At 38.5% G+C, this 18,035-nt stretch overlaps 1 protein-coding gene across 6 annotated transcripts in view; it reads left to right on the forward strand.

Moving 5' to 3' along the window:
• LOC149553858 (Met-10+ like family protein) overlaps positions 1-16,483 on the forward strand; it is a 169,863-nt gene extending 153,380 nt beyond the window's left edge. For 4 of the 6 annotated variants that reach the window (XM_089789223.1, XM_089789220.1, XM_089789221.1 and 1 more), the window contains 3 exons: positions 13,388-13,499; positions 15,892-16,004; positions 16,165-16,483. In XM_089789223.1, coding sequence (XP_089645349.1) covers positions 13,388-13,499; positions 15,892-16,004; positions 16,165-16,293 — 354 coding nt within the window. In that variant the 3' untranslated portion in view covers positions 16,294-16,483. The remainder of the gene's footprint in view (positions 1-13,387; positions 13,500-15,891; positions 16,005-16,164) is intronic. The other 2 variants (XM_089789224.1, XM_089789225.1) reach the window with 1 other exon arrangement.
• Positions 16,484-18,035: the final 1,552 nt, after the last annotated feature.

The raw sequence follows: 18,035 nt of genomic DNA on the forward strand, positions 1-18,035 counted from the left end.
TTGCCTCTCATGCGATAGCCATGTCCACATCCGGTGCTTCCTCCTCTCCGGGCGCATCGTTGGACTGTGGTACTCCCACCTTCTGTGGCTCTAATATGACAGCTGGTCCTGGGGATACCCTTCCATGTCTCAGGGATTGAATGGAAGGACCGACCTTTGCAGGAATGAGTCAGAATTGTTGTCGTAGGAATGCACTGGCTCTGTCCATCACCTCAATCTTCTCAGGTTGAGCTGCCTATGTTGGCTAAATGCTCTCATCTGGCTATGCTGGCTGTATTGGCAAAACTGACTATATTGGCAAAAACTCGTTGGGTGTCGGCCAACAAAGAAGAAGAGATGGTGACCATAGCGTCAGAGCCAATCACATCTAATCAAACTTGAGGTTCGGGCTCTGGCGTTGACAACTCTACTATCTCTACGGCTAGCTTTGCTGGTGCAATTGAGTTTGGCGAAAAACTCTGTGCAGGCATAACATCTGTCATGGCCATCGTTGGAGTCATAACGAATGGTGCATGTCTCTGGCCAAACGGAGGAATGAGTGAAGTGGTGGCTGTCAAGTGTGCCGAAGTTGGCAACTGGGGTGTAATGTCCCCATTTTAGCAATTGACCAAGTGTGTGTGCGTTAGCCTTGTTCTACATGGTCCCGAGGGCTAACGAAGGGTTTAATGGGATCCTGGAGTGTTTTGGCCTAGTCATTTCCAGTTTGGGCCAAAACGAAGTTGATTTACTCAGTTTCAGGCATACTATTTTTAGTAAGTCGGCAGGACACAATGCAGGTCAATTTTGGTGATTGGATTTGATACTCCTCGGTGAGAGCTTTCCGATGAGCTATCACTCGCATTATTCGGAGTCCGATTGCTAATACATTTTAATGCCTGAAGTTTTATTAAAGTAACGTCTAATTTAATTGTAAAATATTCAAGTGTTACTTTAATATTTTTTTTATGGTGATGTGTACCCAAGGGAGACATAAGGGGTATTTTAATATATGTTTTATATATTACACATCTTTTATCCCACATTGCCCATATGAGTTGAGCGCACCCTTGGAAATAGAATAAAAGGAAGCATTTGTGGCTTCATTAGGCAGGTTGAATATGAGAAGAAATTGGTGTGTGAGTTGCAGCTCTATTCTTGGCATTTGAGGACGTTTATCCTCTCTTGTAACATTCTAGACGTCATTCCCTTGGGGTTTGGCTTTTGGAATTCTTTGTTATCGGCTTCATTATCAGGCAGTTTAGTTGCATTTTTGGCTACAGACAGATTTGGTATTTTGCTCATATCTTCTTCACTACTTGTCCGACGCTTATGCCACTTTGAGGGAATGATATTACGAAGGTAGTGGACTGATTGAAGGACAAAGTACTGTAGCAGCAAGTTCGAAAGCATGCGCTGGAGTATTATGTCAATAATGCTGAAGTAATTAGTGAGTTGATAAATCTGCCATGTATTTGGTTTTATGAATTCTGAAAATAACATTTTATTGGCAGCAGTTCATTTCCACTTTGCACATTATTGTAGTTTCTTTCTTGTTTATGTTGTATGATACCAATTCCATGCACAAAACACAACAAACAAATAAACGTTTGATTTCTAGAGTTATAAGGGGTTTAAAACAATAAACGGAGAAATAAGAGGTTGAATGCAAACTGTTTGACATAATTCCTTTCAGCAATTTGGTTTAGTTTTTGGGACATTCAGAGGTGCCCATTACAGTGGTATTTCGATGGATTTCATCACTGGTTTACCACGAGTGCAGGGAAGGGATTGCATCTATGTGGTGGTGGACCGCTTGACGAAGTTTGCTCATTTCTTTGCTATTCCATCCACTTACACAGCAGCACAGGTGGCAGATCTTTTCTTTAGAGATATATTTAGGTTACATGGGCTGTCTAGATTCATTGTCAGCCACCGGGATAGTAAGTTTATGAGTGTTTTTTGGCAAGAGTTGTTTAGGTTGTGTGGTACATATCTTACACCTAGCACTAGTTATCATCCGCAAACAGATGGGCAAACAGAGATTGTGAATAAATGGGCGGAAGGATATTTGAGGAACTATGTAACTACACAACAAAAGACTTGGATCAGATGGTTGCATATGGGAGAGTATTGTTATAACACCACTTATCATATGTCCATCAAGATGACTCCTTTCATGACACTCTATGGTTATGAAGCACCTAGCTTAATGGATTTAGTTTTGGGGGACAGTAGAGTGCCCAAAGCCAAAAACTTATTGCAGGATAGTCAAGACATCCTGAAAGTGCTCAAAGAGAATATACAACAGGCCCAAAATCAACAGAAATTGTATGCTGATCAGCACCGAATAGAACGTAGTTTCGAGGTAGGGGATATGGTTTACTTGAGGCTACAACCATATAGATAGTCATCGCTCAAGAAGAACGGAGCTGAAAAGTTGAAACCTAGATTTTATGGTCCCTACAAGGTGATTCACAAAGTGGGCAAAGTCGCCTATTAGCTTGAGCTTCCAGAGGGCAATCGAGTGCACAATGTGTTTCATGTGTCTAGGCTTAAGAAAGCCATCGGTCAGAGTGTAGTGCCTTCTGCAGATTTACCCCCTTTGGATGAGGAGGGGAAGCTTGTGTTAGTACCCGAGGCTATTCTGGACACCAGAGAGAGGAAGCTTAGAAACAGGATAGTGAAGGAGTATTTGGTCAGATGGAAAGACCTGCCGGAGGAAAATTCTATATGGGAGAGTGAGCAGGTTATTCAGCAGGCTGGACTGAGATTGCTTGGGGACAAGCAATTTCAAGGGGGGCAGCCTGTAATGTCCCCATTTTAGCAGTTGACCAAGTGTGTGTGCGTTAGCTTTGTTCTACATGGTCCCAAGGGCTAACGAAGGGTTTAATGGGATCCTGGAGTGTTTTGGCCTAGTCATTTCCAGTTTGGGCCAAAACGAAGTTGATTTACTCAGTTTCAGGCATACTATTTTTAGTAAGTCGGCAGGACACAGTGCAAGTCAATTTTGGTGATTGGATTCGATACTCCTCGGTGAGAGCTTTCCGATGAGCTATCACTCGTATTATTCGGAGTCCGATTGCTAATACATTTTAATGCCTGAAGTTTTATTAAAGTAACGTCTAATTTAATTGTAAAATATTAAAATATTACTTTAATATTTATTTTATGGTGATGTGTACCCAAGGGAGACATAAGGGGTATTTTAATATATGTTTTATATATTACACATCTTTTATCCCACATTGCCCATATGAGTTGAGCGGACCCTTGGAAATAGAATAAAAGGAAGCATTTGTGGCTTCATTAGGCAGGCTGAATATGAGAAGAAATTGGTGTGTGAGTTGCAGCTCCGTTTTTGGCATTTGAGGACGTTTATCCTCTCTTGTAACATTCTAGACGTCATTCCCTTGGGGTTTGGCCTTTGGAATTCTTTGTTATCGGCTTCATTATTAGGCAGTTTAGTTGCATTTCCGGCTATAGGCGGATTTGGTATTTTGCTCATATCTTCTTCACTACTTGTCCGACGCTTATGCCGCTTTGAGCGAATGATATTACGAAGGTAGTGGACTGATTGAAGGACAAAGTACTGTAGCAGCAAGTTCGAAAGCATGTGTTGGAGTATTATGTCAATAATGCTGAAGTAATTAGTGAGTTGATAAATCTGCCATGTATTTGGTTTTATGAATTCTGAAAATAACATTTATTTGGCTGTAGTTCATTTCCACTTTGCATATTATTGTAGTTTCTTTCTTGTTTATGTTGTATGATACCAATTCCATGCACAAACACAACAAACAAATAAACGTTTGATTTCTGGAGTTATAAGAGGTTTAAAACATTAAACGGAGAAATAAGAGGTTGAATGCAAACTGTTTGACATAATTCCTTTCAGCAATTTGGTTTAGTTTTTGGGACATTCAGGGGTGCCCATTCCAGTGGTATCAGAGCAAGACAAAATAGGATTTCAGACTTGCAAAGCAAACAGTCTAGTACATCCGTGCAGGTGGACATTGAATCCAACCATATAGACACAGAGGAGATATTCTTTGATCAGGACAAAAATATGGGCGATCGAGATGACAGGAATACAGGATTAGGCAGGGGCGGAAATGCTGGTCCAGATCAGGGGGAGGTACTGTTCAGACAGTTACTGGATACATTAGAGCAGGGGCAGCGTATGCAGCAGGAGCAGAATAGGCGAATGGACATGATGTTGCAGCTCATGGCTAGAGAGATGGGTGTCAATATTAATCCAGGTGATGCCAACAACAGAAACAATAACAACGAGGGAAACAATAACAACGGGGGAAACAATAACCATGGAGGCCAAGGCAACAACGATGGTCCTGAGAATAACATTAATGGTAATAATGGACACAGCAACAATGGGAATGAGGCTGATAACTTTAGACATGTTGCACGCCCAACACGGACTGCAAGCTCGAGACCTCTTCTACCCACTTTCCCACCCAGAGATTCGGTTCAACTAGTAAACGAACTGCAGATTTTCGAGTTGCAGGATCAGTTCAGGAGGGACTGGGAGGCTAGTGGACCGGAGTTTCAGGCGGATATTTCTCTTAGAGATTATATGGACTTGAGGATGAGACACATGCCTAAAGCAGGAGGGAGGAATCAAAACTTTGAGCTGAGGAAGAAACTCGGAAAACTTTATTTACCTTATTATGATGCTTCAGGGAAGATGACTGCACGAGCTTGGGTGCAGAAGGTAGATACATACTTGCAGCTAAATCCTATGCCTGAGGAGGAAGCTATCAAGTATGCGGCTATGCACTTGGATGACGTTGCACATGAATGGTGGCATCATGGCATGGTGACTTTGGGGCATAATTAGATTACATCCTATGAGGAATTCACCGAAACATTGATTGAGAGATTTGACACTAGGGATCCCGAGTTACATTTCAAGGAGCTAGCACAGTTAAAACAGTCAGGTTCTGTGGATGCTTACATTGCCAAGTTTCAGCGCTTGTCTGTACTTGTTACTGATATCTCTCCTAGGAGATTGGTGGTGTTATTTTGTGATGGTCTTGCTGATCCATTACGAATAATTGCAGGCTTATGACTTCGACATAGAGTTTGTCAAACGTAAAAAAAATGTGGTGGCTGATGCCTTATCTCGGAGACCTCACTTATGTGCTCTAGCAGAGATTTCAGGAGATTGGAGAGATTGGATTATAGCAGAGTATGTCGGAGATGCTTGGGCTTGTGGATTGATTTCAGGTACCATATAGGATGATCGCTATGAGGTGATAGATGGATTGATCAGAGTTCAGGACAGGGTTTATTTGATTCCGTCATCACATTTGAGAGAGGCGATACTTAAGGCATTTCATGATGCACCCACAGCTGGACATCCGGGGGTCTTCAAGACCTACAGGCAGATCCGAGAGCGGTTTTCATGGAAAGGGCTCAAGGATGATGTTCAGAGGTATGTCAGGGAGTGTGTGGTTTGTCAACAGAATAAGGGAGAGCACACATTTCTTGCAGGTTTATTACAGCCCTTGCCCATTCCTGATAGGAAATGGGAAAGTATTTCGATGGACTTCATCACTGGTTTACCACGAGTGCAGGGAAGGGATTGCATCTATGCGGTGGTGGACCGCTTAACGAAGTTTGCTCACTTCTTTGCTATTCTGTCCACTTACACAGCAACACAGGTGGCAGATCTTTTCTTTAGAGAGATATTCAGGTTACATGGGCTGCCCAGATTCATTGTTAGCGACTAGGATAGTAAGTTTATGAGTGTTTTTTGGCAAGAGTTGTTTAGGTTGTGTGGTACAAATCTTACACCTAGCACTAGTTATCATCCGCAAACAGAGATTGTGAATAAATGGGCGAAAGGATATTTGAGGAACTATGTAACTACACAACAAAAGGCTTGGATCAGATGGTTGCATATGGGAGAGTATTGTTATAACACCACTTATCATATGTCCATCAAGATGACTCCTTTCATGGCACTCTATTGTTATGAAGCACCTAGCTTCATGGATTTAGTTTTGGGGGACAGTAGAGTGCCCAAAGTCAAAAACTTATTGCAGGATAGTCAAAACATCCTGAAAGTGCTCAAAGAGAAGGTGAGTGGATCATGTCCCTTCACCCAACCTCGTAATGGATCAGCAAGACCATCACAAAATAACACCACCAATCTCCTAGGAGAGATATCAGTAACAAGTACAGACAAGCACTGAAACTCGGCAATGTAAGCATCCACGGAACCTGACTGTTTTAACTGTGCTAGCTCCTTGAAATGTAACTTGAGATCCTTAGTGTCAAATCTCTCAATCAATGTTTCGGTGAATTCCTCATAGGATGTAATCTGATTATGCCCCAAAGTCACCATGCCATGATGCCACCATTCATGTGCAACACCATCCAAGTGCATAGCCGCATACTTGATAGACTCCTCCTTAGGCATAGGATTTAGCTGCAAGTATGTATCTACCTTCTGCACCCAAGCTCGTGCAGTCATCTTCCCTGAAGCATCATAATAAGGTAAATAAAGTTTTCCGAGTTTCTTCCTCAGCTCAAAGTTTTGATTCCTCTCTCCTGCTTTAGGCATGTGTCTCATCCTCAAGTCCATATAATCTCTAAGAGAAATATCCGCCTGAAACTACGGTCCACTAGCCTCCCAGTCCCTCCTGAACTGATCCTGTAACTCGGTAATCTGCGGTTCGTTTACTGGTTGAACCGAATCTCTGGGTGGGAAAGTGGGTAGAAGAGGTCTCGAGCTCGCAGTCCGTGCTGGGTGTGCAACGTGTCTAAAGTTATCAGCCTCATTCACATTGTTGCCGTGTCCATTATTACCATTAATGTTATTCTCAGGACCATTGTTGTTGCCTTGGCCTCCATGGTTATTGTTTCCCCCGTTGTTATTGTTTCCCTCGTTGTTATTGTTTCTGTTGTTGGCATCACCTGGATTAATATTGACACCCATCTCTCTAGCCATGAGCTGCAACATCGTGTCCATTCGCCTATTCGGCTCCTGCTGCATACGCTGCCCCTGCTCTAATGTATCCAGTAACTTTCTGAACAGTACCTCCCCCTGATCTGGACCAGCATTTCCGCCTCCGCCTAATCCTGTATTCCTGTCATCTCGATCACTCATATTATTGTCCTGATCAAAGAATATCTCCTCTGTGTCTGTATAGTTGGATTCAATGTCCACCTGCACGGACGTACTAGACTGTTTGCTTTGCAAGTCTGAAATCCTATTTTGTCTTGCTCTGGTATCGCGGAAATTATAAGACCCCTGTCGCATGCTCAAACATAAATGCTTAGCCTGTGTTTTTTACTTATTTCTAATTTTAGTGTTTTGACATTTCATCAAACACTTTTTCCCTCTATCCGGCTGTTCCAAATTCCCTATAAGACCTCCATAGGATGGCAGGACTTATAGCTCTGATACCACTGGAATGGGCACCCCTGAATGTCCCAAAAACTAAACCAAATTGCTGAAAGGAATTATGTCAAACAGTTTGCATTCAACCTCTTATTTCTTCGTTTAATGTTTTAAACCCCTTATAACTCCAGAAATCAAACGTTTATTTGTTTGTTGTGTTTGTGCATGGAATTGGTATCATACAACATAAACAAGAAAGAAACTACAATAATATGCAAAGTGGAAATGAACTACAGCCAAATAAATGTTATTTTCAGAATTCATAAAACCAAATACATGGCAGATTTATCAACTCACTAATTACTTCAGCATTATTGACATAATACTCCAGCCCATGCTTTCGAACTTGCTGCTACAGTACTTTTTCCTTCAATCAGTCCACTACCTTCGTAATATCAGTCTGTCAAAGCAGCATAAGCGTCGGACAAGTAGTTAAGAAGATATGAGCAAAATACCAAATCCGCCTGTAGCCGAAAATGCAACTAAACTGCCTGATAATGAAGCCGATAACAAAGAATTCCAAAGGCCAAACCCTAAGGGAATGACGTCTAGAATGTTACAAGAGAGGATAAACGTCCTCAAATGCCAAAAACGGAGCTGCAACTCACACACCAATTTCTTCTCATATTCAGCCTGCCTAATGAAGCCACAAATGCTTCCTTTTATTCTATTTCCAAGGGTCCGCTCAACTCATATGGGCAATGTGGGATAAAAGATGTGTAATATATAAAACATATATTAAAATACCCCTTATGTCTCCCTTGGGTACACATCACCATAAAAAAAATATTAAAGTAACACTTGAATATTTTACAATTAAATTAGACGTTACTTTAATAAAACTTCAGGCATTAAAATGTATTAGCAATCGGACTCCGAATAATGCGAGTGATAGCTCATCGGAAAGCTCTCACCTAGGAGTATCGAATCCAATCACCAAAATTGACTTGCACTGTGTCCTGCCGACTTACTAAAAATAGTAAGTATGCCTGAAACTGAGTAAATCAACTTCGTTTTGGCCCAAACTGGAGATGACTAGGCCAAAACACTCTAGGATCCCAGTAAACCCTTCGTTAGCCCTCGGGACCATGTAGAACAAGGCTAACGCACACACACTTGGTCAACTGCTAAAATGGGGACATTACAACTTGTGACTGTACAGAATCTGGTAAAGACTGCAGTCGCTCTAACTCCATGGTCACCTTAGCCAAATGAAACTGTGACTCCTCGAAAGCCAACTGTGTACTTAAGAATCTCAGAAGTCACCTCGAGCTGCTGATTAAGCTCACTCACCTCATCTTCCTTGGCCAATAATGCATCGTATGCCATACTCCCCCACTCCATAAGATAATCTCTGTCGGCTACCAACTGCATATAATCCTGTCTCAGAATTCGAATAGCCTCCCATAAAGAGTGGATCTCTGTCAAGGAAAGATAACTACCTCCCTGCTCATCACTAGTAGGACAACCCCATCCATAAACTGCTAATAACTGATGAGCAGCGTCGAAATGCTGGCAAGCAATAGAAATGTCTCGCTCACTAACTCTCAACTGATTAGACACATGATAGCACTGGCTAGACTGTCTCCTACAAACCTCCTCTGACACACTGTCTAAAGGAGCATCCTCAAAGTTACTGGTCTCTAGAGTATTACCATCCATATCCTGCGAATCAACTCCAAAGCTCATATCAACATACGTAGTATCAAAACTGTAGCATCGCTGTCCAACCCCTCCGTACCATAAGAAACTGTTGAGGAAACTAAGTCCTCAAAACTATCCACAACATCCCCCTGGGTGTCGTCTGTAATAATTAGATCTTGGGACTCTCCTATAAACTCTGTCATCTTTGAGAAATCATCAACATGTGACCTAACTGTAAAACAAAATTGAGTCCTTGCTATAAGCGCTCACCTGAAAACTGAGCTCACCTCAAGACAAAGCTCGTCCACATGTCTCTCAGAATCCTGGAGAGCCAACTGAATACACACCAAGGAATTCCGAGTATCCTCTAGCTCATGAGAAAGCTGGTCAACCTCCTCCTCCTTCAATGCATCTAAATAGATCCCTGCAAGATTAAGGAGATGATCGCGATCTGAAAGTCGGTGTATGTAACTTACCTTCATTGCCTCCATGCCTTCCTTGATCTGCTGTAAGTCGTCACAAGAAGAACCTGTTGTGACTCCTTTCTGTCTCTCCTGTAGTTGAATCATCCAAATGTGATTCTCAATCAATCCATACATCCTATCATTATGAGATAAAGCCACGACAATATCCTTGTCCCTTGTCTTCAGCTGGCTTGCCAAACCAAGTGAAGAGCTACTAGCCTCTATCTCATGTGAAGAAGCATCCAACTGTGCTTGATACTCATTCTCTGCAAAGTCCTGAATGCTCACTTTTTGATCAACTGTACTATCCTCAAACATGACGGTATCCTCAATTGCTGTAACTTCATCCAGCCCAACTGTACTGGAATCACAATCTGTATCAATCATGCAATCCGGTGTGCCTATGATATCACCTTCTGATGCAATTGGCTCAACCTGCACAACATCTGAAACCCCTTCTGCCTGTGAAGATGATGCAAATAAACCATTACCTGAAGATGTGCTGAAGTCTCCTTGTATCGAATCTGCATGTCTGTTAAACTCCTCATACAAGTTTCTGCCTGCCATAGGGAAGGTATGATCCTTAGGCCTATCAAAGCATTCAATCAGTCTCTCCAAAACTCCACTTATAAGGTAATGTGTGCATGACCCATAGTGACCATACCATGATGCCACCACTTGTGTGCTAACCCATCCAGGTGAATTGCTGCATACTTAATAGCTTCTTTCTCAGGCATAGGGTTCATTTGAAAGTATGTGTCAAGCTTTTGAACCCAAGCTCTTGCTGTAGACTTCCCCGAGCCATCATAATATGGTAACTGAAGTTTCCCTACTTTCTTCTGTAGCTCATAGCTCTGGTTCCTGTCATGTCCATGTGGCATATGCTTCATCCGCACATCTATATACTCCCTAAAGGTAATTGCAGCAATAAAATCTGGACCTCCGGCTTCCCAATCTCTCCTCAGCTGGTCCTGTATATTAGTGATCTGGGGCTCTGGTACGGGCTGCTTTGGAGCTCTAGGAGGAAATATGGGAATCATGGGCCGTGAACTCACTGTCCTAGTTTGCTGGGGTGCATGACCGAAATTGTTCCCAACTTGTTCGCCTCCATTATGTGCCCCATCCAGATTATTACCATTCTGATTATTTCCTCCACTCACATTAGCATTCAACCCCATTTGACAAGCCATCATCTGCATCATAAGCTCAAATCTCTGACTTTGTTCCTGTGCTCTTTGCTCTACTGATCGCTGTCTCTGTGCTAAGGTGTCTAATAATTGTAAGAATCTTTCCTTTCCCTGATCTGGACCGGCATTCATTTTGTCAAACATTTTTCTCTCTATCTGGCTATTCCAAATTCCCTATAAGACCTCCACAGGATGGCAGGACTTATAGCTCTGATACCACTGTAATAACCTCAATAGGTTATAACTTCTTCAAACACCAAAAATCTTTATACTTCAGTTGTTTGACATTTCATCAAACACTTTGCAAGCAAGCTTTGATACCACTGTAATAAGCCACCTCAAATCTGCTCTCAAAAATGCTGATGAAAGCTCAAGGAATTTCATCAAACAATTCACATGCTATGAATGCTAAAAAGGGGACATTACAAAAATCCCAGGGAGAATCGTGAATCGAATGAAAACCCAACTCACCATCAAGGGGAATCTACATAGGTTTTCCGTTTTCGCTTCATTGGATGAATTTTCAGGCAGATTTAACAGGTTTGTTTTACAATAAAGCACCAGGGGTTTGGTATATTTAGATCAGTCAAATTCAATAACAATAAATCCTTCAAGGTTGATTTGGTCATTGAACAATGAAATTATCTGTAAGGGCTTTGAATTAAATTTGGATTCAGCAATTATAAGGTGATTTGAGGCAGATTGGTAGGCTTGAAGCTTCCATAACTTGGTTGACCATTTCACTGGTTAGTCATACCATTTACTATCCATCAATCCTTCCTGCAGGCTGTACCATTCAGAATTGGCATTGGGGTTTGCTCAGATATCTTGTTCAGTTAATTGACAGCAACAAATTTGGGGATTCGCCAAGAATCAAGAAGACTTGATGGATCAGCTTTTTGGGGACATTGAATAATTTTCAGTTTGATTCAATAAACTCACCTGCAAGCAAGGTGTAGGGTTTAGTAATTCCAGTATTTCTTTCAATATTTGTTGGCAGTACTTATTTTTGATGCAAATAAAACTATTTGGCACCACAATAGTAAGTTGGACGTACATATACTGTGATCTTGAATTCATCAGTAATATTATTTTTTTTGATAACCACTGGACTTTGGGTCTGCGAATTCTTGTTCTTGGTGACTCAATATCAGAACTCAGAATTTATTTTTCAGTCCTTCATAAATGTGTACTTGATTCAAAAAGCATCATTTCGTGTCATATGCCTCATGGTTGAACTCCAAACTATCAATTTGCATTGAAACTCTAAATGAAAATGTTGGAAAATAAACTTAAAAGTTAACACCACTCATTCAGCGCGTAAACAAATCAGAAAAGAATTGGTGGGTATCTTTCATTCAAGTCCTGCTCTCTGTACTTTGTTTTGATTAGGTTTAGAATTAAGATGATTTTCATGACATCTTACTGTTGCCTGGACTCCCTTTGTCAAAATATGGCATATCAGAGTCAATCCATTCTGCTGTGGAATGCTATCAAATTCTCTTGGTAATTTACACACAACCTTCCTCTTTGTGTATTCCTTTAGCTTTTCCTCACAGGTTTTCAACATTTTACATTTCCTGAAGTCCATTTTTTAATGACATTGCCTTCATGATTTATTTTATAAATGCTAGATTAATTGGCAGTTCCTTTATAATGCTGAAATTTCAGGTCAATCTTCTGCACGTCTCTTCTTTAATCAAGATAGTTTTGAAGGGTTGGTAATATAAAAGGCTAGGAACCAGTATTATCAAAAAATATATATCTAAAATTTCTACCCATGAAAATCTGAAAAATTATTTATCTTACTATTTTCATTTACATTGTCATACTATCTTAATTCCCTTAGGTTTTTTCGTTGCAATCTTATTGTGTATATGCCATCCTTTCAAAATCTTAAATATCTAATAACTATTTACAATTTTACTGTACTTCCTTATACAGTGCCATAAGTTTCCTTTATTTGATTGTTCACATTCTTTTGTGTAAATATCTCCCATTTGATGTGTAGTGATTTTTATATTCTGGTAATGTGTTCTATAATGATTGCTATTTTCTGGTAACGTATTTCATAATAACTGATCAATCTCTATGCCAGTGCTTTTGTTTGATCTTGATTATGTTTTATGTCCCCTTTCACACATTTTTGTTGAATAATTTTTCTGTTACAATTATCTTCAGCTGCTGTATTTTGTCCAATTCTGATTCCTTGACCTTTTAAGGTACACTCAAGCTAAATTGATTCTCATTCCTTACTCTTTTCTTTTATATTTCTTTCTTGCTTTGACATTTTAAAGTGTATTTTTTAATCTGTCCTTCATTTCGTGTACTCTGTTAGCACGCTTTTCATCAAGTTTTCAACCCCTAAATAAGCTTCCTTGCATCATTGTGCCATTCCTTTCTCTCTACTTCCACGTGTGTCTAAAGCAACCAATGTGATGAAATTCTAGTTGTCATTGTCTTTGAAGGAATCAAGAGATCACAAAACATGGGTTCTGTTTAAAATAGAAGATTCAAGAAATTAAAATCTTCTTGGTGACATTGTGTTTGATGTAATAAATCAAGCATTGCCTTCTGAATATCGAACGCATATCTGTTGTTCAGAGTGATTAGTAATGGAAGCCTATTTTTCACGTTATATTGACTAAAAAATACAAATTATGCATGTTATTTCTTGTATTCTGCAGGTCTATAATTTGGATGGAAGGGAATTCATTAAAGAAATATTTGGACGCGAGAAGCCAGCCTATATAACACAAGTGGTCATGAATCTGCCTAAAGATGCTGTTGAGTTTCTTGGTTTGTCCTAAACTTTTAATTAGAAGTTTATAAATCATGCGGGTCTGACATTTAACTTTGAATTTCTCAACAGAAGTTAAATCATCTAGAATTTCAAAGGTGAATGGACTTTTATTCCGAAGTCACAAAAAATACTTTAAAATTCCAGTGCGCTAAATAATTGTTATGACTTATTTTGCTTATAAGAAACCATTTGAGTCAATATATAGTAAATTTTTATTCTGAGTTGCATCAGTGGACAGAAGAAGGCATATTGAGCTCAGCTTACTGGTTACTTGATCTAGTCCAGTCTTTGGGACACTCAGTTCTTAAGTCTTTTCCATTTGCCAACTCCTTACTGACTTGATAGAATCCAGCCTTCACAACTTAAGTGCCCTCATAGTGACCGCCCATACTTCTTCCACAACATACATGATCACACTAATAACAGCTTGTACTGCAAATCATCAGCATGGAGATCTTCACATTATGTGCTTTATAAGTTTATCAGCACATCATTTCAAAATATTTGTAAACTCCCTGTTTACTTGATAGAAAGTAGCCTTTGCATCATAAGTGTTCTTATGTGACCATCCATACTCCTTCCACAATATACAGGTTCATAATTTAAACAGTTTATTGTACAAGTCACAAGCATGTGGGTTTTCTTCACATCACATGTTCTATAACTACTAAATTTTTAAGGACATTATATCAAAATATATTTCCATTAGTTGTGTAGAAGACCAACTAATTGCACGAGCTGTAGATATATTTATCAGTATGTAGGAAGTATAATACTAAGGTGATCTCAGATTTCATAGTTTGACTACATTTCACGAGTAGTCATTCTTATGACCTTTAACTTACATTGGTAAATAATCACAAGGAAAAGGGATACCCCCCCCAACACACACAAAATCCTTGTGTTACTAGAATGGGAACGTCCTCAGGACTTGGGGACACCATTCCCAAGTCCCTAGCTGTGCTGCCCATCAGCTGTCAATTTCCACTTGAGGTCCAACCTTCCGAGGGATAAATAGAGGCCTTCACAACAATTTGTATTTGTTTTGGTATTATGATACTCATTGTAATCATCTTTATGATATAAAAAAATCTTCCATTTGCCAATTCAACAATTCAAAATTTTATTGAGCATTCTAATTTTTAATTGGTAATTCGATAGTCAAAACTTCAATGTTTATTGTTCAAAGTACAGCTGTGGATCCCAATAAATATGAGAACAATGACCAAGTGTTGACATAAAAAACATAAAAAATTGACTTCTACTTCAAACTATGCTAAAGCTAATATCTCTACTTTGCAATAGATTAAAATTGTATCAATCAGAACAAGTTTTCAGTGTAGAATTTTAGGCTAGAATAGACAAATTATATGCAGTTCATCCACTAATGGATGACAGATCTTATGTAATTTTCCACCATTTGCTTTCTAAAATCCATGGTTAGCTGTTGGTTGAACTAATACAGCTAATTAATATATTTTGGGTGTTGGTATACTGGCTTCCACATAACTAGAGGAAGTTTAGTACCTACGGCTGTGTTTCTTGCGTCTATAAACAAAAGGACCAGTCTGTGTGTTTCTTGACTGGTCAATGTATTAATGACATTAGGCAGCTACACAATTATGGCTATATATGAGATGATATAAAATTGGGTGTCGCAGATGTGAACTCGTGTTCCCTGTTAGCTTATTACTATACTAAGTCTAAATCTCAGCTACAAGAAAACTTGAATATTTCTGTAGTTAATTCTCATTCTCAATGTTGTGTAAATGAAAAGAAGACAAATAAGAATAAAAATTTGTAATTACAATTCATCATTTTTGTATAGCTGAAAGTATAAAAAGAACTCAACAAGCACAAAATATGTCAAATGAAAGTGTCAATAATGCCATGAACTCGAGGATATGTCAAATGCAAGTGCCAATAATGCCATGAACTCGAGGTGTTTTTGAAATGCAGAAAACCCATGAACTTGTTTTCCAGAATTGATTCCCTAATTGTAGAGACAATTTTTTTCTTGTAAGTTTGTGACAGCAAACAATGGAAATTAATGATTTTTTACAATGCAGAAAAAGCTTTGAACTTGTCTTCCAATATTATTACCCTTAGTGTAGAGGCAATTTTTTTCTTGTAAATTTATGAGAGCAATCTTCTTGTAATCATATCCCAAAATATCTCATAAGAATTATCAATTCAAGCTCTGAGATTACTTTGTACTCATCTAACCAGTGAACACTTCTCCAAAGCATAAGGGCAATTGATGATCTGATTTTATTTGATCTTAGATTGTTGGATATGAAATTATAAACATGCTTGTCTTACAATTCTAGATTGCAGCTATACACATTTATATTTGAAAACATTCAAATAATATGTTTTGTGCTTCAGGTGCATTCAGGGGTGCATTTAAGGACAAACACAGGGATATGCACCTACCTTTACCAACAATCCATTTATATGGATTTTCTAAGGTTTCTAATCCAGAGTCAGATTTTCATGAGGTTTGTTGTAGACAATCTATCTTGTATTGAAAGTCTTTCACGATTTAGGTTTTTTTTACATGCCTCTTTATAAAATTTAGATGGATGCTTGATTTTATATGTTTTTTGTGAGGTGGTATAATGAAGCTTACAAGTGTGATTGAATTTTACCTTGATTTAGTGCATAGAGATTGCATTGGGCGAGACTTTGAGTGCTGTGGATATACATCGCGTTCGCCTTGTTGCACCTGGGAAATGGATGCTTTGTGCAACGTTTCTTCTTCCAAGGAGTGTCGTGTTTGCTAGATAGATTAAACTAATTTCATTGGCACCTTTTGAAATGTTGGGATTTCTAAATTGATGACATTAACCTTGTAAGAATTATCATGTTTGTTATTCATTGTAGTGTAAAGGACTTAAGATTTTCCTAGAATGCACTATCAAACTATGCCCAAGCATATCATGTATCAAATTAATTCTATAGTAGTTTTTTTTGGTAATTTTATGGTATTTACCATCATTAATGCCATGTTAATCGAAGTTTTTAGTAACATGTTCAAGCCTTCTAAGATGTATCTCTTACAACAAGAATATGACAGTAATTTTAGCTTTACAAAAGTAGTAACATTTTGTAATCTTGAAAGTGCATTGAAGCATGGGCAAGTTCTTAGATTGATATCCATTTTTTATTTATTTCTCATTTAAAGCCTTTACTCCATTTTGGGTTCTAAATAAATTTTGTTCTTATTTTAAGTAGTCCTTGAAAGAAACCCAAAGGTGCCTATGGTGGAATTTGATTTCTTGCTACAAATAAATGGATGCTCTTATATGTATGAGAATTATATAGGTTAATAGTAATTGAACATGTTGCCTATATGTCATAACCCCATAATGACATATTAATCTAATAAAAATGTTCGTATATGATTCATTCTTAATAAATATTTTACCTCGTTAATCATTTTACTGTTGACCATTTATATTGACCAATAAGTATCCATAAAATTACTCAATTTATCATATTGATTTATCATCAATACAAAATAATAGTTACATAAATAAAATATTAGTATTATTTATAATAATAGAAAATAGTAATCATATATAATAATATATAAGTCAACCTACTCACTAATAAATAATAACAGGTATGGGTCAAAGGGTCATCGGTGTAAGGAAAGGGGGAGGAAGGAGAAGAACATAAATAATCAACGAAGGGTGCACACATAAATTACTGACAGATGGGACCCACCATACGAAGGTCTTACCTTACATCGATTACAACAAGACATTGAGCGAAGAACAATCAGTGGAAGCTTACATAACACCGAGCATTGAAGGAAGACGACAAGTGGGACCAGTCAGACATGTACTAGAGGACACATTGGATGAGGGAGATAAATTCACAAAGATAGTAACACACATAGTTTAACTACCGTATTGTAGCAAGTGATTGGGACATGAGGCGACGACAACCAGATTATTCCATGACCCATTATTAGAAAAGGGAAAGAACATAGATGCTTGCCTTCCATGAGCTGACGACCAAGGCCCAAGGTGGTACTAAGGAGTACATGCATTATTGTTGTATTAAGGTATAGTTCTATTAAGGTAAGATATATGATATAGTTACCCTCACACTATTATGAGACATTAAAAATTTATTATATTGGAAGATATATATATATATATAATCAAAAGTAATAAAAGGTTGATTGATGTTAATATCTTTGATTCAAGCATAGGCTTGGTGGAAGCCATTTATTTCAAATGCCATAATGTGATCTAAGCTATGCTTGGTGTAGGGCATTCGTTTTGAATGTCATAATATGATCCAAGATCTTCTTGATGGAGAACATTCATTTTGAATGTCATAACATGATCCAAGATCTTCTTGGTGGAGGGCGTCTATTTTGAATGTCATAAATTCATCCAAGCTCTTCTTGGGGTAGAACATTCATTATGAGTGTTACATTAAATGATATATGTATGCATGCAAACAAAGATTGAAATATTTAGTTAGATATATTATGATCTTATAATTATTACTAT

The sequence above is a fragment of the Cupressus sempervirens genome, chromosome 6 (genome assembly GCF_028749045.1).
Source record: "Cupressus sempervirens isolate cs-2001-9-10 chromosome 6, ASM2874904v1, whole genome shotgun sequence".
In the NCBI taxonomy this organism is placed as follows: Eukaryota; Viridiplantae; Streptophyta; class Pinopsida; order Cupressales; family Cupressaceae; genus Cupressus; species Cupressus sempervirens.